Genomic DNA, 24,696 nt, shown 5'->3' on the forward strand with positions numbered 1-24,696 from the left:
TTCCGATCGTCCGTCGGCCATCTTGGTTTTGACGAATTTAAGTTGCACTTACAACGTCTTACCAGAGGGTGGCAGTGTATGGCATGACACATTAGTGTCCACTGTAGGGGCTGATGTGCAACTAGACTATCAGAACCTCTGCCCTGTATAGGGCCGAAGAATCCGGGACAGTCCCGAATTATGAGCAATTGTCCAGATCGCTTTCCGGTTTGTCCAGGTTATCTGTACATTGTGTCCACAGCGTTGTTATAGCCACAAGTAACACTATTTCTGTGAGATCAGGTTGAAGTAACACTCGTCGTGGTTTTTACCCCTTTTTGTTTTCTTGTAGTTAGTGAAATTTACAGTCGCGAGGACAGGGAAAGTGTCGCTTCAGGCAGCCACTGCACGGCGGAGAGATCATTAAAACAGCTCGATAACAAAGTTAAACAAAATAAACAACAAAGAAAGACAACAAAATGTCTCGATTTTTTTATTAGCACAAATTGAATAAGGTAAGACTTCACTGAGGCAAAATGGCCTCAGTATTTATTTCATAAGCACATTTTATTTAGAGAATCATGGTGAGGGTTGCCACAAAAACGACATACTCTTTGAAATCCACAACGCCATCACTGTCCACATCCAGACCTTTGAAGAACTCGTCCACTTCAGCTTTGCTTGGGGTCTAATGAATGAAGAACAGTAGAAGTTGTAACTACATTATAAAACATTAAATTTAGCCTATGTCAAAGTGGCATTCATAGCCCTCTGTTGAAATAGTGCTCCATCTGTTCTACTTACTTTCTCCTCCAAAAACTCAGCCTTGAGCAGATCAGAGAGTTCTGCCTTGGTCAGCGTCGTTTTGTCTCCCTCTTTTCCAGCGTACTTTTCAAACGTAGCCTTGATGATTGCCATTGCAGTTAAAAGTCCTGACATGGTGTCTGGAAGGAGACAATACTGTTAACTATGTCCAGTCCAGTGTTCATTTATTTATTCATTTTGCATGGTTGTGGCAGTGCAATGAATTTTGTCATTTAGGCTGGAGGACTGGTTGTTGCTCCTGCCAACGGTAGGGGTGGTAATTTAGGAAACGCTCCTGTGGGTCAACGTATGTGGGTGAGGTTGGAGGACTTGTTGAAGTCTGTGTTACTGCCAAACACACTTCCACATTTGTCTTATGAATAGAACAGATTTTCTTTTTTTTATTACTCAGTGCAGTACAAATTCTTATTTTCCTTTCCTTCCAAGTCTTGCTCTTTTGTTGAATTGTCATATTTTTCGCATTGTCTCTTATTTCTACTGACCATTGGTTTTAAAAAAAAAGAGACATTTCAGTATAAGTATCAGTGGTGCAAAAGAGAAGCAAATTGGAAGGTTGCTGTGAGAGCAAAATCTGCCGTCACTCAATTCAAGACGTCTAACGCCATTTTGGCTTTCAGGATTGTCTGCTTGCCAGCTCACTGGTTGTTTCTTCTCAATGTCTTTGGCTCGGCACCTTCATACACTGTCCTCACCCACTCATTTTCTGTTCCTCTCTGGTTTCCCAGGCTACTGCTTCTTAAACAACTTTTCATTTGTTTTATTTGGTTTTACGTTTAATACTTGGTAACTTTAATTCCAACCAATTTTCACAATTGATTATATAATTGAATTATCCATAATAATTTTCAAACTATAATAAAAAAGTTTATAATCTTACCATGAATTGACATGTTAATCCTATACAGAGGCAGCCCTCCACACAGCAACACAGTTACACCCTGGAGCTTATTCATGCATCTTATGCCACATGGTGCTACTGTGCATTTTATGTGTCAATTATTTAGATAAATTAAATGTAAAATGGTTGATGCTGTATTTGATAAAGCATTTTTTAAAAATATTTCTACTTACAAAAATTGAATGTTGTGTAGGTCCAGAGAAATCAAGAGAGGGACTGTGAAGAGAACTTTCGCACAAACCTTTTTAAATAGAGGCTGACACACCTCAGTCCTAATCTCTAATAATGTTGGAATGTACTCTTTCTTGTTTTCTGTTTGAAAGGCGTCCCCACCCATACCATTTAACCCTTTATGACCTGCCATAGAACAATTTCTGCCAGAGCATATCGAAGTATTTTTTCATGCTGTACTGTCAATCTTTGGAGTATTTTCATATGCCATACATCAATACAATCCTTACAACCCTATGTATGTAATAAATTGCTAATAAATCAATAAATAGCTGAAAATTGCAATAAACACCCAAAAAAATTCAAATCGTTTTTTTTATTTCCAATATATTTTTCAAAATACAGAAATATAACAAATGCCATCCTCAAACTTGTCAGTGTAAAAAAGTTCCATAAAATACTTTAGAACAACACTCAATTGATTTGAACTATGTACATAAATTAGTTTGTAAGATACATTAATTTTTATAAACGATTTTTAGCTGTGTAGTGAAACAGATAATACATTTCTTTTGAGAGCAATGTTGATTACACAATTAAGTGTTAAAAAACAGAAGACCTTATCAAATCTTCAATTACACTACTCTATATATTCAATAATACACTATGCACTACAATTAAGTGGTTAAAAAACTGTACATTATAGGAACTGAACATGCAAAAAGACTGTGATAACACTTGACAGGTGAGGGTGCCTTACACATGAATAGAGTGCCTTCAAATTTGTATAATGAAAAAGATAACACATTGCTTTTGAGAGCAATGTTGACTGAACAATTAAATGGTGAAAATAAAACAAATACCATGTCTTGTGTAAATAAAAAAAATGAAAGGCACCCCTACATATACACAGGCCACCCTAGCTGTGAAAATACTTGTGACAGTCTCTGTCCAGAATAACACAGAGGGGCACTTGGCATGCTTCACACAGGAATGGTGTGCATTTCCCCTCAAGCCTAAAACAAAGAAGCAGTAAAACGCTGAGTAAGTTAGATGCTTTTGACGCGAAAACAATATTGTAATGACAAAGAGTAAAATAGTTCGTCGTGCAGTTAGGTTATAGTTCTATGTTTGTTTCGTTTATTCTCCAACTCCAAAACAAACCATACATTCTGAATCTACACTTACGTGTCGTGTCCTGGGACGGATGAATTCTTCAAGAAATCCCCATTATAAACAGAATCTGGAGCAGATAAGCAGCCGGAGAGTTTCTCTTCGTCGGACGCGATTACTACTGTAGCTCCACAAGCGTCCTAGTGTCCGGGCGTGTGTATGGTCGCATTGGTAAATGTGCGTGTCTGTGTGTGTGAAAGAGAGAAAGAAATAACCAAGGAAAATCTAATGATAATAAGTCGAATGCAGTAGAGTGGCTGGCTAATGGAAGTCAAATGTCGGTAGGGTTTAAAGGGTTAAACTAGTGTAGGAAAGCTAAATGTCATATTGACGGTCACGAAGTAAGTAATGGTGGTCAATATAATCTCCTTTCAGTTCACATGATAAGGGAACATCAAATACTATAAGAAAGAGAAGAACACGACTGTTTTCCCTGATGTGCCTGCACATGTAGTTGGTTTGATCAGCTGGACCTGCAGCCTCTCTTGCAACTAATAATAATAATAATTTTATTTAACAGTTATTTGAAACAAGAAAAAGTAAAATAGATAACCTTGTCCATAACAACAATAAAAATAGTAATAGGCTACCAATCAACTAATGGCTTCTGCAGGTGGCATTTTATACAAGGTATTGAATAAAGTGCTGGTATCTGTATCAGTTTAAGGGTAGCCTACTGGTTTTGGCACTGATATTGTAAAATTATAAAGGATACCCAACCCTAAGCATCATACAATTATATGCGTAGTTGCTCCTTGTATGTGGCTTCCCTTGGAACTGTGGGTAATTCCCTCAGGCAAAGGCCAGGTGCGCCTGGTAAGTTTTTTCCGTTTGGTGGGTGTGTCAGAGGTATTACTCAATCAGCAGCGATGTGTATAAACACTCCTGTATTAAAAAGGCAGTAAAGTGCTATGTGTTTGTGTGCATAACAGGGTGTTTAAGGCTCTGTTTCCATGAAAATACAGGTTTTTCTACATTTTTTTCGGGCTGAACTGGTGTATGTCAAGTGAGAGCAAGGGGCTAAGTGAGAGTTCAGACATGGAAGCCGAACAAAGCCTGCATGGAGTGTCCCATGTAGGCCCCAAAATGACTTCACGACCCTGTGGCAGATGTGAAATGTAACTGTATTTTTTAGATAAGAAGCTCTCTAGGAATCTAAAAAAACTGTTCAGCCATCAGTGATGTTACGTTGGTTTTTGGCAAATGAGCTTGTAGGTGGGCTAATTAAAGTCAAAGTCAGACAAACACACTGAGCCAAAATACTTTTTGTTGGCGCAGCCATGCAGTTACCAGAATTAAAAGTGTTTTTGTCATTGCTATATGTCATTAAACAGCGTTTTATGCTGCACAAGCACTCTGGTTTTTTAAATTTTTTTTTAGCACAAATGAAATGAGGCAAGGCAGGGAAAGGGGGTCAAAATTGTCACACTGCCTCCTGCACTTTGTATAATCTTTGACCCTGTGCCCAGTTTTAGTGTCCTTTGGAGACCCTGCTCTGTCCTGGAGTCGCTCTGTCTCGGAGAACGCCTGACTGGATGTCTCCCCACCGCAGACGCTCTTCCCAGTCAGCCCTGTTACCCGTCCTGCTTGACTGCTCTATCCTGCCTCGCCACACCGGAGGAACCCAACCCCCCGCACCAAGCCTATCCACCTTATCTTGTGCTCAATAAACGGAGTAAATATTCTTCAGAGCTGAGTTCTCGTCTGCATTTAGGTTCGCGCTACAAAATCCCTGCCAAAATATTTATTTTTAAGCACACATCATGGTGAAGGCTGCCACAAAAGTGACATACTCCAGCATACTTGTCAAAGGTAGTCATGAGGAGTGTCATTGCTTCTGCAAGCCCTGACATGGTGGCTGAAATGAGAAAATATTGTTGCCCAACTCTGGGCAACAAACATTTTTAAATGTATTCAGTGTATTATTATGATATGATTAAGCACAGGTGGTGCAAAACAGAATCACATATCACATAATCACGGTTTGGTGTGAGAGGAAAGTTTGTATTCTCTAAAACAATTCAAGGCATCCAACCTTGCAATCATGTCTTTCATGCTTGACTGCTTGCTGACTCACTTTACTGTTTGTTTCTTCTTAACTTTGGCACGGCACCTTCATACATGGTCCTCGGTTCCTTCTTGGTTTCCCTGCCTACTGCTTTTTAAATAACTTTTCATTTGTTTTATATGCGTTTTTCCTGAATCCTTGGCAGCCTTGATTTACTGAATTCCTGTCAATTTCACCATTGTCACTATGACAATATTCTAATGAATATCCATGACTTGTAGGCACATGTTTTTTAACAACTCAAAAAAAAAAAGTCTGTTTAATGTATTTATTACATGGTAACTGTTGAATTCTGGACTACAGTCAAGTCAAGAGTCTTCCCCATGATTCTGGTTGTGTGTACTGAACCAGACTGAGAGATTAAAGGCTCTTCTCAGGTCGAGTTTTCTTTCTATACATTCTCTATTCTAATATTCTAATATTTTGAGATATGGGTTTTTGATTTCTATGAGCTGTAAGCCGTAATCATCAAGATTAAAACAAAAATGGCCTGAAATATTTCACTTTATGTGTAATGAATCTAGAATATATGAAAGATTTATTTTTTTTAATTATGGGGAAAAGATTTAACTTTTTCACAATATTCTAATTCTCTGAGATGAATCAGCCCTGTACTACTAGGCTGATAAGGGGGAATTGGAACAGGTGAGGATGTGGCTTGGGGAGGTCAGATGACTGGGACTGGAAGCAAAAGGAGATATAACAGCAAAAGGGAGTGACTTGTTGGGGAGGGCATCTGGTGGACAGGGAGAGAATAGCAATGAATGGGTTTGAGGAAGTGGGAGCGTGGCAGGAGGGAGGGGCAGAGAGGCATAATGTGACAATAAAAGCAGAATGCTTGCACTAACTGTACCACTATACTTTATTGATTTATTATTTTGGTGGGAAATATGGCTTTTTACACGACTACTTTTGTCTCTCAGATGTAGTTACAGTTAAAGATTTGACACAATAACCCAGAAGAAATTATACAGTGCCTTAGCTACAAGACCACGGGGAAATAAATGGCATGGACATTACAGAGTGAAAAATCACAAGGGGGCAGCATTGGAAAGGCTGAATGAAGCATCTGCAGTGGATAACAAAATGTTGAACATGCCACAATTACTGAAATCTTTACCAACATGTGCAGGAAGGTTGCTTTAAGATATCCCCTCTAAGCGTTTTTTAGACCATCTACAGATATAAAGCATCTTTGCCTCTCCCCCAGTGTTATTTCCTGTTCTATGTCTAAAGCACCCAAACAGTGACATAATAGTGAACGTCTAACTTTGGCCTGGTTTCCTGAATGATCAGCGAAAGAGAGCAAAATAAGAGAGACTGCCATTTTAGTCAGTGTGTCATATGAAAAGGCAGATTATGTTTTTAAGGGCATATCTGCATAATGGATGTGCAGAGAGAGTCAGATGCCTGAATTTGCGCAATATTTGTATTTAGTTTGGAAACACACACGAAACGTTAATAAAATGTGACAACATTTTTTTCTTTATTAGTCACCTCTGACATTCAAAATCAGTGAAACATACATTCCCACAAGCCAACATAAAAATCAGGTTTTCCTCCTCAGAACATAATGATATGCATATTTCATAGATGTAATGCTGGTGCGAGTTGGAGCACTCAGTTTTTTTTATTTAGTACAAATTAAATAAGACAATAAAGATCTGAGGCAATGTGGCCAAAGTAATTATTTCTGATTGCAGATCACGGTGAGGGCTGCCACAAAAGTGACATACTCCTGGAAATCAACGACACCATCCTTGTCGTTATCCAGCGCATTGAAGAATTTGTCCACTTCCTCTTTTTTTGCAGCCTACAGAAAGAAGAACAGTAGGAATTGTAAGTAGATTGTAAAACATCATAGATTATGTCCAAGCAGCATTCAAAGCCCTCTGTTGCAATATTGCTACATCTTTTCTACTTACTCCTCCTCCAAGACCCTCACTCTTGAGCAGATCAGAGAGTTCTGTCTTGGTCAAAGTCTCTTTGTCTCCTTCTTTTCCAGCGTACTTATCAAAGGTAGCCCTGAGGAGCGCCATTGCATTTGTGAGTCCTGGCATGTTGGCTGGAACAAGACAACATTGTTAACTGTGTCCAGTCCCGTGTTCATCTATTTATTCATTTCACAATCCAGTGATGTGGTTGTGTTTCATGCAACATATAAACACATGGATTTGAAGTTACTGCTTTGGAACATCCAATTAAAAGACTTGAAGGTGCTGGATGAAGAGCTTGTTAAGACCAGTAATGTTACTTACTCATTTGTCTTACGACTAGAAATTATTGTTTTAAAAATGCATTCAGTGCAGGCTAAAGGTCTTTTGTTGTCTTGTCATTTCTAGTGACCACTGGTTTTAAACAAGACACATGTTCAAGTATAGGTGGTACAACAGGGAGGCAAATTGGTAGTTTGCTGTTTGCATTCTCAAATAATTCAAGGCATCTAAACACAATCCTTCCTTTCAGCAAACCACACCCTGAAGCTCATTCATCCATCTCTTGCCACATAATGCTGCTGCACAGATTAGGTGTAAACTGTTTAGATAAATGAAATGCAAAATGGTTAATGCTGTTTTTTAAAAAAGGATTTTGAAAATATATTGCCACTTACCAAAATTGTATGAACACTTGTGTAGGTCAAGAGGAGGGAAGAGAAAGATTTGTGAAGAGAGCATCGACACAAACCTTTTTAAATAAAACCTGACGCACCCTCTTTCCAAGCCCCACCCCTCTTCTGTCTAGTTTTCTTTTTTCTTTCCTTATTTTCTCCAGAAAACTTACTAAATGTCAAAATGACGACCATGGAATTTACTCTTTCTTGCTTTATTTCTAACATAAGCCCTATTTTTGTATGAGTAATGCTAGTGTGGGAAAGCTACATGTCACATTTGCATGTGTGTTGGATGCTCATGGAAATGGACGATGTTATGTACTAAGTAATGGTGGTCAATATAATCTCTTTTCAGTCTGCATGTTAAGGGAACATAAAAATCTCTAGATACATGGATATCCATAACTTGTAGGGTCATCTTTTTAAAAACTATTTTTTTTTTCTTGTTTTATTACAGTGCAAATACTGACTATAGGAATAATTCCCTTTATTAGTCTTTCACAGCTGGCTTTTAAGGGTAGATCCTAGGTCTATGACAAACTACTGAATACAATAACCCTGACTGGATTATTGATATGTGAATGTGGCCTTTTTTATTTCTTTTTTTCCTATTTAATTTACATCTTTTTCAGTTGATTTTGGTTTTCTTTTATTAATCCCTGTTTATATTTTCCAGTCAAATGTCACTTAATTAATTACTTTCTAACCATTTGAAAGACCTCCATCTAAAACACTCACTAATACATTATGTATTGGTAATTAAAGAACTTTTACTTTTAATGGATAAGCTCATGCTGCAAGTACATCTTACTTGTTATGGAGGATTGTTCTATTGTAGTACAGAATATCAGTACATTTGCTGCGTTACCAAGGCAACCTGGAGCGGCAAATTTTATACTACTGTGAGACTCTTATCTCATAATTTATTCTACTATTCCATGTCAGCCCAACTTTGTGTCTTCGTGATTTTTAACATCGTCTTTGTAGTCAGCAATGTAGTCAACAGAGTGCAAGAGACTTTGTATTATCATTTAGAGCCTCAGCATCAATCAACAGCTTGTCTCTGCACGCACAGAGAATATGTTGCAACTGTGGGTCGCTGCTAATATCATAATCTGTGAGGGGTTGGTATGAGAGACAGAGACACGAGTACAGACAGCGGGACAAAGACATAAGCAGGGGATAGGCGTGGTCATGAGACACTGTTACTCACTGGCAGAGAATGTTTGCGGATACAAAATGCGCCCTAAACAAAATGACTAGGGGCCGTGTAGAATGTTGAATGATGCACATAGAAGTTGTGTTTTGTGAGTTCCCATGGTCCAGAACAGCTGCTTGTGGTAGAGTCCTTGTGGATTAGCAAGTTAATTAGAAGTGCAGGCCAAAGTCTCATTAACTGAGTGATTATGAGTCATTGAATGATTCTTAACCAGATTGTGTCCTACCTGTACGACTATTGCAGTCAGTTAGGTTTTGAATAGCAAACAACCCTGATAAAAAAACCCAGGACAAGTTTTGTCATTTGTTGTAAAATTAGTTGGGAGGGGGAAAAGATTCAAGAGAATGCACCAGATGACCACAAGAATTTGTACAGACATTCATGGGTGCCAGGCTATGAATCCTCATGACTTTGGTGATCGTATGATTATTTCTCTCACACACCATGAGCTTGACATTTGTGCATTTCACTGTGCCTCAGTAACACCTCAGAGTCACCAGTGTGGCAGACAGCAGCAGTATGTGCAGATATTCAAAGCTAAACTTAAAGAGGTTTCATGGTTTCACTCTTTAGTTTCCAATATGTGTATGGTGTAAGTATTCTTTATGAATACACAGTTTTTTAGGAGATGTCTAACCGCTACCTTTAAAAGTACAAAGAAAAGGCTTAGTTTTTGCAAATACAGCTCCAGCAGCTGCAGCAAAAGTGCGTTGTTCTTGGTCTTGGTTAGTTGGGTTTTTACTGTAGTAAAAGCAAGTATAATGTAAAAACTATACAACAAATGTACTTCCACTCTTTTTCTGAGTAAATGCAACACTTCAGTGTCATACAATACTGCCAGGGTTTAGAGCAGGCCGGGCTCTCTGTTGTTGGCAAAACAGGATGTGTGCCGTGCACTCTCTGCCACTCCCATGGTAACAACACCAAAACTTTCCACTACAGTGGATGATTGTGTGCGCGCAGAGGACTTCACAGCTTGTTTTTCTCCATGTGTAACTCCTCATTCTTTCTATGCCCTGTTCTTTTCATCTTTTGGCAAAGGTTTCTGTGTTTGGTGCACAGAAAATGCAAAGTATTCTGATGTACACATGCTGGGAACAAATCATTCACTTCTTGATTTTCTGAATTAATGTGGCTTGATCAAAAAAAGCTTGTAGCTGTTAAGCAGCTGCACTTGCGCAAGAGTGTGTCATAACTCTGTTCAGTTAACCCTTTCACGCATAGCGGTCACTGCAGTGGACAGCTATTCAAAAGCCATTTACTTGAATGGGCAGAGGTTCTGATAGTCTAGTTGCACATCAGCCCCTACAGTGGACACTAATGTGTCATGCCATACACTGCCACCCTCTGGTAAGACGTTGTAAGTGCAACTTAAATTCGTCAAAATCAAGATGGCCGACGGACGATCGGAAACACTGCAGCTCAGGTAAACCTTGCCATTCCTCCAGTTATACGAGACCCCTGTAGGTAAAAATTTTTTGGTAACATCTAGTAACAACTAAGGAGTAATACAATTGTTAAATTTTCCAAGTATTTTATGTTGGGAGGAAATTACGAATAATCATCTGTCCACTAAATTGGACATTATGCATCACTGGCTATATTTCAACTACAATCAATTATTACTGAGACTTTGTTTTTCTTGAAAATACTTAATGTGCACTAACTTTTTTGGATGTAAATCAATCAGTTTTATGTTACAGGTTTTGTAACAAAAACAATATTTTGTGCAGATTAGTTCCATTATGTGAGTAACATTTAGTGTGTTGCAGCAAGTAATAGAAAGACATTCAGAACAGTGGCGCCAATTCCATCAGGATCAAATAAGGATAATACTAGTGGTGATGATGAATGGCTGCCAGAAATAGGAAAAACCTCAGATGCTAGCAGCAGTGATCGTGGAGCTGAGGATGCTGAGAAAGAGAGAGGCTGAGGATTAAGAAGTGAGGTTCAATGTTTTTGCATTGCATTAAACAGTATTAGAATATGTTAAAATATGTGACCACATTAGTTTAACAGCATTAAAAATATAGTTTTCACATAATATATCAATTTATTAATTGGTTTGTTAAATAAATATTTCTTCAGTTAAAACCTTACGCGCACGCTGTCCACTTTAGTGGATATGTAAGAAACTCCTGTGAAAATGTGTGTTTAAAAAAACTTTCCGAAATTCTAATTTTATTTTGCATGCCCTAAAGACCAATAAAAACACATAGGGAAAAAATCCTGACAGAGGCTGTCATAATTCATGCATGAAAGGGTTAATTATAGTTTATGAGCAATGGTTTGGCTGAAGGTATTCCTGGAGAGGAATGACAGATTAAAATCATTGCTTAGTTCACTTGGCAGTTTTGTGGTTTTAGGGAAACATAATGCTGTTGCTACCACGCACCTTGGTTTACAATGAGTTATCATTAGACAGCAGGAAATATGAGTGCATCACAAAAAACTCTGAGTTTGCTTTGGGTATGACTCATTTTCTCTGTTTCTTTCTCTGTGCTTTACTGGATCTGGTTTCCATTGTTTCTGTGCTTTGTCAGTTGTATTGTTGCTGCTTATGCTGAAGCTGTTCTCATACAACGACAATACGCTTTTTTAAAACAAACAAACTGTTGGTAATTGGATTGTATGCAGTATATTATTAAATATCCTACATGTGCAGCAAACTGTAACTCCAACAATGCGCCATTCATAAAAAGTAACATAAGCTCCCAGGGCTCTGTTCTGTCGGTAGCTATTAGGTTTAGAGAGTGTTTTAGGAGGTTTCAGTTGTTCATAAATCTCATTGCACATTGCGCATCTATCTGCTCTAGAGGCATTTTTTCACTTTGTATGACTTTGCAACAGCAATCTAGTGTGCATGTGAGGTTTTTGTTGTGTAGTTGTTGACTTGACTATTTCTGATTTAAAGATATAACCTCATGTTTGTAAGAGAAGTATTTTGTGTTGAAAATGTATATTTAATGCCATTCATGGCATTACCTTAGTGGAATTAATCACTTGAGAAATACAAGATGACTAGTATAATTGTACAGTCAGAAGACATAGACGACATGAATGTTTCTTTTAAGCTGTCTATTATGTCCACCCCTCTCTTTCCTCCCCTTTTTTTTTTTTTACACACATCAAGCAGCTGGGAATGAAATCAAATCACTTGTATAGCCTCTTGCCTCCTGGGTAGGGCGTTTTCTTCCCCCTGTCTGGGGTGTGGTCAGGTGATCCTTCTGGTGGGAGGAATTGCTCAACATAATTAGACAAGCTGAATCTGTAGCTGTTCTCAGAGATGTAACAATGTTTTACAATGACAGTCGGCAGGGTTACTACATACTCTGAATATAGATTTTTTTTGCAATACAGAATAGTCTTACCAAGAATTAGAGAAGAAGATGAACATTGATTCATTTATGACTCCATCAATACAGACTTACCTCCATGACATTATCTAACTTGTTCTAAGAAGCAGGGGGAAATTTACAATTGACACAGAGACATACTGTACTACAGCATGCATTCACTTCATTTACTTGTGTCTCTTCTGGTCTTCAGGATTAATTATGTGTCTTTGCGGAGTAGAATTGGCATTAGGGTTAATTTATGCTTACACTGTTTTTGGAATAGCTTGCTTCTGCAGCCAGTAATTTGAATCCCTTGCAGACCACTTATTAACTTAATTTGTTACACAGAAATATGTTGTTGTTGTATCTGGAGGTTTCATGCCAGAAAGACTCCAAGAGTACATTTAAACTTACAGTAATATGCACTTGAAAGCAGGATTCTTTGGTGGCCAATAGTGCTCACTTCTATTGTCCCAGCAGCCACTCTACATATAAGCCTGCACAACCTGTTTTATTGGTTATTCTAGATTTTTTACAGCCACAGCAGCGCCTTTAGACTGCTGGAGTGTGAGTAAGTTAACATGTTTTGGAGTGGATAAAATCCACTTGAATTCAAATTAAGAATTTATTTATGTCAACTGAAAAGTGGAATTGACACATTCTGTTGTTTGAACCTAACATTTCTCCTGTGAGCTGTGTGCTATTGAAGGAATCGTGTTCAACAACCCAATTCTCCTTGCACAATGTAGTGCGACGTATATCTGTTTACTTCCTGTCAACTCTACAGTTATGTTACCTTTGCCTCCAACCTTAGTGATTACCTTACAGTGCTATTTCATCCTTGAGTTAGTTACTTAACTTTTAACAGTTAGCTTTGTACATATTGTTGATAGTATTTACGATTTATTTTTGTATATGTGTTTTCAATTTTGATAATCAGTGTACCAACGTTTGTCTTCACAGGCACTTGCATGTCTTCTTGTGGTAGTAGCTTTTGTCAGTGAAATCCACACACAGAAAACTCTCTGAAGCTGATCTCTTCATCAGGGTTCCTATCCAGCCCCTCCATGGCCTTGTTAAAGTCAGCTTGACTGATTTTAGCCTGATTAACAGATTATTACAGTTAACAGAATAAAATACATCTGAGTGGTGAATAAGAAACAGGATAACAAGTGAATGTCTTATGTATATATAGATGTGTATGTATATTGTTACTGTGTCATGTTAAGTGTGTGAGTTTCTTACTGTAATCGGAACACTCGATGCAAGGCACAAAGGCTAAGGCGGAACTATTTGGCAAAGCCATTACAGTCAAGCACAGACTGAAGGAGAGAAGGGTCTGATATACTCCCACTGATTGTGGGCAGCTGTGAAGACTCAAGCTTTGTTTATTCTCGCACGAGACACTGTGATGTGGGCCTGCGCAGATGGCCTGCGAACTATGAGCATGCACAGTGGCATATGCTCAACGGTTCGTTCAATGCAGTAATTTCTGAAACACCAGGCAGTGTACAAAAAAATATTCCATGAATAAGCAAGATGTCAACGACATGTTATAGGAAGAAGGTCATTATCCAACATGGCCATAGCTCTGCCTCATAAAAAATTAAATTAAATGCCTGATCGTTTGCCAGTGTGGTGTCTCTCCATGAATCTGTTGTGGTTAGGCTTCGCCTCTTCCCCTTCCCTTATGTTTTCTCAGTTTCCCCCTCCCTGCTGTTTTTTGTCAGTCTGATCTGTCTAGTCCTGTGTGCGTGTGTGTAGGCGTGTCTGGCCCTGGCTCATCCCCACCTGCAGCACTCTGCACCTGTGGCTCATCTACCATCAACTCCTGCAGTTAAATCCTGATTCCTTCTAGTGTACCATAACAGAATCAAGAGTCATTGGGCTGTACCTGTGGTCTCTCCTTCTACCTCCTCCTACCTTTGAAGGCATCCATGTTGAAATGGAAAGCACATTGTGCGCCTGGTTACTAAAATTCAGAGGACCAAACGAAAGACACAGTAAAGTCATTTTTGGCACATGGACCCTCGCTTTGAGGTCTCTGCGTCAAGCATTAACCTAGCTTTAGCTCTCAGCCAGGAAGGAAGATGGCTCTGAAAGATAGCACGGAGATTAAAATCTGCCAGCATGAAAAAACAGTGGGAGTCTTAACAAAAATAACACCATACTAAAGAAAGTATGGTTAAAAAATAATTAAAGTAGTCTGTACCAACACATACAGTATATTTCAACTAAAATGGTATGATTAATTGTTGTTTTACTTGTGCTATACAGGACTCTAAAGAGACTGTGTGTCAACGGGATTTTATTGTTAAAATAAAGGTTAAATAAAAAATAATAAACAAGAATTTTGCCCTGTTGAAAAGTGCCAAAATCGTCAGACAGGAGCCAGCTCCCATTGTTAACTTAAAGCTGCATTCCATAACAATTAAACATACAATGCAAAACCTTCAGTATCTCTCTTTGCTGCTAGTATCAATCCGCTAAGCCCATCCCACCAAGCCCACAAAAAGCAGCCGATTGCCCTGTGAAAACTCATCCTGGGCAGAGCTCACTTTGAATGGCGAGAGACCCCAGCCCCTCTCGCTTCGCCTTATCTTCTCAAAAGAGGTATTTGTTGCCTTCTTTCAGAAGACGAGGTGAAGCGAGAGCAAGATCTTAATTGGTTTGAGGTCAGGACTCTGACTGGGCCACTCCAGAAGGACTATTTTCTTCTACTGAAGCCATTCTGTTCATTTACTTCTGTGCTTTGAGTTGTTTTCCTTTTGCATCACCCATCTTCTGTTGAGCTTCAATTGTCGGACAGATGGCCTTACATTCGCCTGCAAAATTTCTTGATAACATTTGGAATTAATTTTTCTGTCTGATGATAGCAACCCTTCCAGCCCCTGAGGCAGTGAATCAGCACCAAACCATGATTCCCCCTCCACCATACTTCACAGTCGCGATGAAGTTTTGATGTTGGTGTGCTGTGCCTTTTTTCCTCCACACATAAGGTTGTGTGTTCATTCCAAACAACTCAGCTTTGGTTTCATCTGTCCTCAGAATATTTTGCTACTAGTGCTGTGGGACATCCAGGTGCTCTTTTGCAAACATCAATGCAGCAATGTCTTTTTGGATTGCAGTGGCTTCCTCTGTGGTGTTTTCCCATGACCTCCATTCTTGTTTAGTGTTTTACATATTGTAGAGTCATCAACAGAGATGTTTGCATCTTCCAGAGATTTCTGTAAGTTGACACTCTAGGATCCTTCTTAACCTCTCTGAGCATTCTGCACTGTGCTCATGCAGTTGTCTTTGCAGGACGGCCACTCCTAGGGAGAGTAGCAACAGTGCTGAACTTTCTCCATTTTTTAGACACTTTGTCTTACTGTGAACTAATGAACATCAAGGCTTTTAGAAATACTTTCGTAACTCTGTCCAGCTTCATGCAAGTCAACAATTCTTAATGTTTGGTCTTCTGAGAGTTCTTTAGTACGAGGCATGGTTCACATCAGGCAATGCTTCAGCAAAATGTTTTTTTTCAAGGGACAGCTCTAACCAACAACTCCAGTCCCCTCTGATTGTTTGGACTACTGGTTGGCTTTGTGAGAAGTCATTAGCCTAGGGGTTCACACTTTTTACACCTTTCACTGTGAATATTTACATGGTGTGTTCAATAAAAACATGAAAAAAAATTGTTTGTATGGTATTAGTTTAAGTAGACTATGTTTTCTATTGTTGTGACTTAGATGGAGATCAGATCACATTTTATGACCAATTTATGCAGAAATCCTGGTAATTCCAAAGGGTTCACATACTTTTCATGTGGCTGTATATGCTGTTGTTGGCAAAGGAGGGATGGGCAGTTCTATCATTGCTGATGGCTGTTTCTCAGCCATTGTGTTTGAAAAACGTCTGAAGGTGCACTCAGGCTTTTGAGCTTGACTGAGTGAAAGCACCGCTCATTTACTCAGGTTTCAAATTTCATTTCACAAGAAGACAGCAAAATAAATTATTTGACCTTTATGATCAAGCAAGATTGGTGGCAAAAGTACATTCAAAAATGTCAATCATACAATATAATATGGTACTACTAAGAAACAAATGAAATACAATTAAGAATGAATTCATTGGCCTCATGCCCAATGTGAGCTAGGGTAGGCTCCAGCCCCCTGTGACTATGCACAAGATAAGCTAGTACTGATCGATGCAAATAAAGAAAAGTTTCCATCATAATTTGAATATTTGTACAGTGGACAGGTGCGCATACATACATAGATATACATTATACACACATACATCTCTATAAACAACACAAACATGAGCAGTGATGAATGATCTATCTATACAGAATGGCACCAAAGGACTGGTTAAGCTGTTTTGTGGGGGTCCAGGTTACCAGTATGAATCACCACATGCGTGTATGTACATGTGTACAAACTCTCCCTTCAGTCTTTCATCAATCTCATCAAGGATAAAGCTGGTGACACAGTCACTGTTTGCATGTTTAATAGTATTTGCTTTCTCTCTCTTTCCATCTATTTGCATCCATTTGCTTGAAAACACCGCCTTTATGAATCTGTCAGCCAGTTTAAGCTGAATAAACATAGTGAACCTGCTTTGATGTCTTTATTTTATTTGTTTCATAGCAGTATTGGCATGATGGAATAAATTTTCGAATTTTTGTTTCTAACTTAGATTTCTCATTGGTTTCTGCATGGGCTTTTTTATTGGTACCTTCACCACCAATGCTGCTTTAATGTCAGAGACCACTAGAATGAGTGCAATGTTGAGACATTGGACGTGTTTGCTTTACACGATGCACAATGTAGGTCAAGTCATCTTGGAGGAGACATGTATCAGGTGGAAAAACCAGTTCTTGTTAGCAGTATCATATTAAAGTTAGCAAATTTACTTGTTTACTGTCTTACCGAACTTTGATCCAACTGTCAATATAATTCAATAATGTTTATGAAACATTCCAGCTCAGCACAAAGACTGGAAGCACGGGGACGACAGCAAATAGAAATGTTTCCAAAATGTTGGAACTTTACTTTAAAGAGGTGGTATTATGCTCATTTTCAGGTTCAAAATCTTATTTAGGGGTTGTACCAGGACTGATTTACATGGTTTAATTTTAAAAAAAACACCAAATTTTTCTCATACTGCACATTGCTGCAGCTCCTCTTTTCACCCTGTGTGTTGTACGCTCCGCTCTTGAGCTAAAGAGTGATGCATCTTACTTGTACAAAATCTTTGTTGGGAGTTGCACATGTGCAGTTCCCAGGTAAAGACTACTAGCCAATCAGAAGCAGAGAAGGGCGGGTCGTAAGAAACAAGGTAGTGTGATCCAAATCAAAGCCGCTTCAGACTGCGACCGTAACCTAGCAGATGGTATAAGTTATTACCAGTCCACAACCACACAACATCATTGTTCCACATCTTACCATAAACCACTACAAAAATCACCACATTTCAGCTCAATTTTACATAAAAATTGGCCAAACAATTTGAACGTTTGCTCAGTAGCTTTCACATCAGGTGTAACATTAGCATTATAGCTATAACTATAACTGTGTTAGCCAACGTTTACAACAACTCTGCACTTGAACAGTCTGTGAAGTTACATTGCTGTGTTTATTTAAAATATCAAAAAAAGCAGTAAAATATAAAACTTTCTGTTGCTGGCCTCTGTCTGGCGCACGCAATGATGATGCAGTGAATAGTGACGGTTCCCTCTGACCAATCAGGTGTCTGTCGTATTTTCATGTTACATTTTAGTATCCCTCAGCTCGCTTGGAACCTTGAAGGAGGTGAGGTGATATGAAAAAAAGGTACAGGTGCAACATTTCTACAATGGAAAACCAATCAAAGGCGAGTCGAGCCAAAGGCCTTCGCTCAGACTAGCTTGGTTTGAGGGTGTTCCTGACCCCGCTAGCCGCTTGGCAAGCTTTATGACGCGTTATCTTTGTGACCTCACAAGTAAAGGAAGTGAAGGGCTGGAATACAAACCAGCTGTTTTCAAACAGTTCAGAGCAGAGTTTTCTGTGGGAGATGGGAACTCCCTTTGGGCTGGACTTCGGGCTTTTTCACTTTGCAAACCTGTTAAATGCACAAAAAAGAGATATAACTCAATAAAGGAGAGGGGGAAAGCCAAACAGCATAATACCCCCTCTTTAAGGTGCAACTGTGGAAGTCCATTTCCACCAGGAAAAAAAGAAATTTCATGACAAAATATGATAAAAAGTCAAAATGATGACATAGTCAAATTTTGACTTGTATCTCATAATGTTGACTTACAAAGCTTGTATGGCGAAAAGTATGCTGGTAGATATACAGTATTATGATACACTTGCTCCACCTGGCAGGCAGTAGGGAGAATGCAATTACAATAATGTCTGCTGGAAGTCAACACATCATTTAGTACAATGCAGTGGGTGTGACTCTGATTTAGGAATTGGTGAGGTGGTAGTAAACATGTCAGCCATGCAGACATCCATGGTCCCAACGGGTGACTATGAAGTCAATCTTGGAACAAATTCTATTTTAAATCTGAAATTATGTTGTTATCTGTACTGCTTTAGCCTGTTGGTCTTTCTCATACAAAATTAATGGTAAACCTGCACAATCTGTTCTGACTGCACAGCCGTTTTCTGACAGGAGCCATGTTAAGCCGAGCAGGCCGGCGCCTCAGCCAATCACAAGTGATCACAGGGAGGCAGCAGCATGGCAAACCAATAGAAAATGTATTTTTGTTTTCAGACAGGCCGGAGTGTGAGTGGGTTAATACTTTGTGGAGTGGATGAAAATCAGGATGCAAGGTCAAATATAAGCGGTGCTAATCAGCAGAGTTTCAGGAGCGGGACCACACATCAACCACGTCATCGCCAGCATTCCATAAATAACTCCTCCCCTTCGCTCTTGTATCCTGCATCCCTCCCCCCACCCCTTTCTCCGTCCTGCCTCCTGATCTTCTTCCTCTCCATAGGGTTACAAGGGGGTGCTATCGTAGCTTCCCCACAACGCTTTCGAATGTCTCTTTCGGAGTGTCATTTGACATAAAAACATCAGAACAGAGAAAGGCAGGAAATAAAGAGATAGATACTTCCAATTGCTTTTTATGACATTAAAAAGATCAGATATGAGTTTTAACCTGTGAGGGACTTCAGTCAATGGTATTAGAGCATACATTTCCATTGAGGAAACACTGACAGTGATATGTTCACTGGAAAACATAGCAGGTGATATCTGTTGAATGTTTGATGAGCCAATGCTTGTTTCCTTCCACAGCAATGATACTAGATACCTAGCAACCACTACACATGCAGCGATTGGCAAAAACAGAAGGAAGCCCACAACAAATCAAATTTCACAGTTTTTATTTAATTGAAAGGAAGTATTGAAAGCAATGTTTTTTGAGAACCAGTTTTCAGAGATGTGACAACAGTGAATACTGCAATAATAGAACACAAATAAAAGCCTTGATGGATGTGCAAATGGTCTAATACCAGTCTAATACCCCCATCTGTCTTCAGGTTCAGCAGTGTCACGTATGTATATGCCATAAAATATTTTCAAAATACGTTATGGTGCTTCAAACATTTTAAGGGTTTGTAGTTAATCTTCACTCTTCTTGTTCACCTTCTTCTTCTTTGCCCTTGACTCTCTTGCCACCCTTGCCCGTCTTCTTCTGGTAGTAGCATTTGGCCAGTACACACACACACCGGCAAAACTCTCGGAAGTTGACCTCGCCATCATGGTTTTTATCCATCAACTCAATGGCTTCATCAATGTCATCTGCACTGATTTTATCCTGGAGGATACATTCTTACAGTTAAAGAACAGCGTAAAATGCACAAAAGCACCCCTGAATGGTGTGTAAGAAGCAGGAATATGTAAGTATTTTTATGAATAGATGTGCACATCATGTAAAGTGGGTGCTTTGAGTCTCTTACTTTTAACTCAGGGCTTTGTATTTCTTGCTGCAGGACCTTCTTGAACTCATCTTTGTTTAATTGGCGTTTCTTGCCTCCATCATCAGCATACTCCAGAAATATATCAACAATGTTCGTGATGACTTGTTCCAGACGAGCCATGGCTGAAAAAAAGATTGATACTGATTGTGCGTAATTTAACAGAGTTAAAACATACTGATTGAACAGAAAATACCTCCTGCAATTACTTTTGCAGACAGTTTATTGTCAAACCTTATGAGGTGTCTTGACAGTTGTTGTAAGACTGATGTTTGTAGACATGAGCATAGGACATAAAAGTCAGAGGTTCAAAATGCTCAGAGCTATGTGTGAGCACTGAATAAAGCTTAAATAAACAACAAGAACTCAATATGAATGAATAAGTTTGCAGCTTAATGGACAACATCTTGGCATTCCAATTGCATTTTTCATGCTCAGCAGCTATTTTCTTTCTTTCCACAAAACTCCCTTCCTCGACATCTTGTTTTCATCAGTACTCACCTTCGAGTTAACGTTCCCCAAGAGAGATCCCGTCCGTGTCACCAGCTGTCCCAGATGAGACTGTTGTCAGACTGAGAGGAGAGCCTCCTCTTAAAGAGCAGACATACACTGCGGCATGTACACACACACACACACACACACACACACATACACACGCACACACACCAGCAATGACTCATGCCCTGGAAATATATTCCATGTAAACTAACTTGTAAACTAACTAGTTCTGTCTCACCACTGTGCCACACTAAAGCAAATATTAACGAAAGACAATGTTTTGTTTGTGTTTTAAAATGGTTGCAGTTGTTGAAATTGCCTATGAGTATGTGTTGGTGAACAGATGTAGTCGATCATCTAAGGCAAGGCAATACTTCTCTTCATTGAGGAGCGGCTCAGTTTAGCTTTCAGGAAAAAATATGTCAGAGGAAATGGAAAATTACAGTGAGTGGGCTTTATCGCTGCCCAAAATGGTGGGTTTAAGTCAAAGCCGTGTGTGTGTGTGTGTGTGTTTGTGTGATTGTTTATAAGTATTTTGTCTCTGTGTGCATGCACATCCTATCCTGTGTGCCCTTGAGGTTTGCTACAGTTCTATATTAATAGGCCAATATTTAAATTTCCATTTTCAGCACTTAAGACATTTTGTAAATATGGGTGGTGATGAAAATACAGTGCTTCATGCTACTCTAGCTACCATTACAAAGCTTTATTTTTTACTTTAAAAACTCTGGCTTTTGAACAGCTAAGAAATAATTAAGTGTTTGAGCCAAAAGTGCCAGTTTTAAACTTCTATTTTTTTGCTTAGTCATATTGGAATAAAGTTGAATACACTTTTGAATGCATGTTTCTAACTTAAATGGATCTGTGGTTGCTGAATATTTACATCTGCGCCTGCCATCATCACTGATAACAATGGAAAGTGAATCTCCTACTTTAGTTCAACTGATCTAAATAAATCATAAGCAGTTAGTCAGCTGAGTATGAGTCTCAAAGTACGTTAGTGTGAGTGTCTTGACTGTGTGCTTGAACATGTTGGATTCTGACGCAGGTCCCTCCCATTTATCCTGCTCAACTGTTATGTAACTCAACCTCCATTTTCCACTCATCTGTTCCAAGGCAGCAGAAAGGCTGCATTTTTCCCCCCCGTCTCTGCCCCTCTCTTGCCCCCAGTCACTTTTATAGGTCAGTTCAAACTGTTCAGCGCCAGCCTATCTTCACGTTCGCCATATTACTTTCACTTATTGAATACGATCAGATTCTCCTTGCAGGGGAGGAAAGGAAAATAGAGACGATGGGTCATGTGGTGTTAATTACAAAAAAAGTTCCTCTTTCCACACTCTGCTGGCCTGAGGTATGAGCTACAATTTCACTGCTGGAGAGGTTCTGTGCCTCTGCAGTGGTAAGTCTGCACTAAGAACACTGTTTAGAAAAGGTTACTAAGAAATAGCTTGGAACTAGCTTCTTCATATTTGTTTACCCATTCAGTCTCTGAAGTAAGTTTTAAAAGTTAAAGTTAAATTAAAGTTAAAGATTTATAATAACCCGCGACCCTGTAACCGGTTGACGATGGATGGATATATAATAAATTATACAACTGCATGCTGTTGTAGCTGTGTTCGCTTCGCAATCAAAAAGCTAAAGGTAAGTGAAAAAACAACAGCAAAAAGTGGTAAACAACTTTATGAAACTAAAGCCACAAGTATATGTATGGGTGTGGAGTACCAGTTTCTCTACATTTTCATGCAAACAAAAGTAGAAACACTGCAAAAACCGAGCTCTCAAAAACAAGGAAAAAAGCATTAAAATGGGTGAAATCTTACTTAAAATAAAAAAAATTATCTGCCAACAGAACAAGAATATTTCACTTGCTACTTAAGGCCAAAAAACTTAAAAGCCGCCTGGTAAGAAGAAAAAAACAAGTATATTTTGCCTTCAATTAAGATAATTAATCTTACTAAGATTTTAGTTTTTGCAGTGAAGGAGGTAACGTGTATTCCTATTGTCAAGTTCAGTGTAATGTAGGCTAAACTTTTCAAATAATTATACCCGTAAGTCTTACAAGGGACTTGGGAGAATACAAATATTCTGTTAAATGCTCTTGTAGGAACTATTAAACTTAAAATGCATATGCACCTGGCTGCTCAGTTGCACAGCAGTAATGTGATCATCATGGCTTCTGCACCATCATTAATGGACACTTTGTCTTTGTGGATACTAATGCCACAACATCTACACCACACCACACCACATCACATTCTTTAACACAATATTTAGCACGTCTAACCTCCATTCAACTGATGTGCTTTGTTGGGACATAAAAAAAGTGTACATTTTGTATTTGTATGTTGAAATCTGGCCTAACACACATGAAACCTGAAACCAGCAACATTTACTTTTTTAAAACAGTTTATTATCCTCACTCAATCCTCACTAGTGGAGGACTCCTGTGTGAACCACTGTCTGTTTTTTTAAATAAGAGTTTTGTGACATCTAGTGGTGAATTATTGACAATACATAACCTCAAGCTTAAAGGACCAAATCACCAATTTTTAACACTATGTCAATGTGCAGTAGCAAAGGATGAGATGTTGGCTGAGCTGCGTTCACCCCCCTCCCCCCAAAGAGTACATTCAGCTTTAACTACATTTTTGATATTGAAAGTCTCAACGTCTTATTGTGGCATCCAAACCACATTTCTAAAATCCCAGAAAAATGACTTGTTGAACTTGTGGCAATCACTACTTAATGGATAAAAACAAGAAAGGCACTGAAACTGCATTTTCAACAGTATAAACTGTGTTGTTTAAATGATATTCTAATGTGAGATCCTGCTTCTGTTATTCGGATGATTAACTTAAGTAAGTAGGTGAGTCAGTAGCCACATTCTAAACTGGCTGTCCAACAGTAATGATTGACTGCATGTTTGATAACTTATATTTCATTTGTCACAGTAGGAAAAGCACAGGTGTAAATGCTAAAACTAATGATGCCTGAATTCTGTTTTGCTGCTTTGATTTCATACTCTTCCACTTCTCTTTCCACACTGTCACAGCTTACAGGGACAGAACAAAGCCACCATTAATGTTGTTGGTAACACCTGGGCTTTTCCCACTATGACACGTCAAAATGTCACACCTGTAGCCTACAGACCAAATGGATCACCCAATGGATTCAGCACTGACTTTATAATCATTAATTTTTAGTTTTACAGCATCATAGACACGTTTATTTCCCCCTTTCATGTATTTTAGAGTTTGTGTGTCCTCTTTTCACAGCAAGATTTTTCTGCCGGTAAAGCTATCCCCAAAAAGACATTTTGCTGTCATTGACCACATGACTTTGGATTTATGTTTGTGTTGTATGTTTGTAATGTAACATTAAAAGCATTTACACTGTGGAGGCTGGGGACATGTCCCCACCACATTTTGAAATGGCTGATTTTGTCCCCATGACTTTTTAAAAGCATTTGTTAAAATTTTTCTGAAAATAGCTTGCACCAAAAAATGTTTACAAATAAATGAAAATACTTTGGGAAAGGTTTATTTGTGCGATAAGAAAACATGCAAAGCAATTTAAATATAAAAGAAACAAATGTGATCGTCCAAAAACGTAACAGGCTGCTGATTAGTGCATTATATTCTGTTATATTTTTCTATTAATGAATTGTCACCGGCCAGCTGAATTTTTTGTGTCTCTTTATACAACAACTTAGAAATATAGCTAAAATTCGATCTATGTTAACTTTTAAGGACATGACCATTTTACACGCCTTCATCTCATCACGCCTGGATTATTGCAACAGCCTTTTCACCTGTTTAACCCAAAAATCTATTGATCGACTCCAGACTGTCCAGAACTCAGCTGCCAGGCTTTTAACCAGAACAAAGAAATATGACCACATTACTCCTATTTTAGCTTCATTACACTGGCTCCCAGTATGTTTTAGAATTGACTTCAAAAT

General features: G+C 38.7%; 2 protein-coding genes and 2 long non-coding RNA genes across 4 annotated transcripts; all 4 read right to left on the minus strand.

Annotated features, from left to right (window-relative positions):
• Positions 1-2,234: 2,234 nt before the first annotated feature.
• On the minus strand, positions 2,235-3,306 carry LOC123968440. Its single transcript, XR_006824460.1, has 2 exons — positions 3,062-3,306; positions 2,235-2,889 (listed from the first exon to the last, which is right to left on the minus strand). It is a non-coding gene; the product is annotated as an uncharacterized LOC123968440 (long non-coding RNA).
• A 3,270-nt stretch (positions 3,307-6,576) lies between these two features.
• LOC123968437 (ictacalcin-like) lies at positions 6,577-7,829 on the minus strand. The gene is made up of 3 exons (XM_046045207.1): positions 7,726-7,829; positions 7,040-7,179; positions 6,577-6,927 (listed from the first exon to the last, which is right to left on the minus strand). Exons 1-3 carry the CDS (start codon positions 7,787-7,789, stop codon positions 6,802-6,804), a joined length of 330 nt encoding a protein of 109 aa, XP_045901163.1. The 5' UTR covers positions 7,790-7,829; the 3' UTR covers positions 6,577-6,801.
• Positions 7,830-13,279: 5,450 nt separating this feature from the next.
• LOC123968442 lies at positions 13,280-13,914 on the minus strand. The gene is made up of 2 exons (XR_006824461.1): positions 13,528-13,914; positions 13,280-13,384 (listed from the first exon to the last, which is right to left on the minus strand). It is a non-coding gene; the product is annotated as an uncharacterized LOC123968442 (long non-coding RNA).
• Positions 13,915-19,626: 5,712 nt separating this feature from the next.
• s100w (S100 calcium binding protein W) lies at positions 19,627-20,853 on the minus strand. The gene is made up of 3 exons (XM_046045208.1): positions 20,739-20,853; positions 20,220-20,362; positions 19,627-20,077 (listed from the first exon to the last, which is right to left on the minus strand). The coding sequence occupies exons 2-3, from the start codon at positions 20,358-20,360 to the stop codon at positions 19,889-19,891; spliced, it is 330 nt and encodes a 109-aa protein (XP_045901164.1). The 5' UTR covers positions 20,361-20,362; positions 20,739-20,853; the 3' UTR covers positions 19,627-19,888.
• Between the last annotated feature and the right edge of the window lie 3,843 nt (positions 20,854-24,696).

Source organism: Micropterus dolomieu, linkage group LG03 (assembly GCF_021292245.1).
Source record: "Micropterus dolomieu isolate WLL.071019.BEF.003 ecotype Adirondacks linkage group LG03, ASM2129224v1, whole genome shotgun sequence".
In the NCBI taxonomy this organism is placed as follows: Eukaryota; Metazoa; Chordata; class Actinopteri; order Centrarchiformes; family Centrarchidae; genus Micropterus; species Micropterus dolomieu.

Coding starts and splice junctions, on each gene's coding strand:
- LOC123968437 (XM_046045207.1), bottom strand. CDS start 7,789: ATGCTCTCTTCACAAATCTTTCTCTTCCCTCCTCTTGACCTACACAAG. Junction 7,180..7,725: donor CAAGTGTTCATACAATTTTG/GTAAGTGGCAAT, acceptor GTCTTGTTCCAG/CCAACATGCCAGGACTCACA. Junction 6,928..7,039: donor GTGAGGGTCTTGGAGGAGGA/GTAAGTAGAAAA, acceptor TTCTTTCTGTAG/GCTGCAAAAAAAGAGGAAGT.
- s100w (XM_046045208.1), bottom strand. CDS start 20,360: ATGGCTCGTCTGGAACAAGTCATCACGAACATTGTTGATATATTTCTG. Junction 20,078..20,219: donor TACAAAGCCCTGAGTTAAAA/GTAAGAGACTCA, acceptor TGTATCCTCCAG/GATAAAATCAGTGCAGATGA.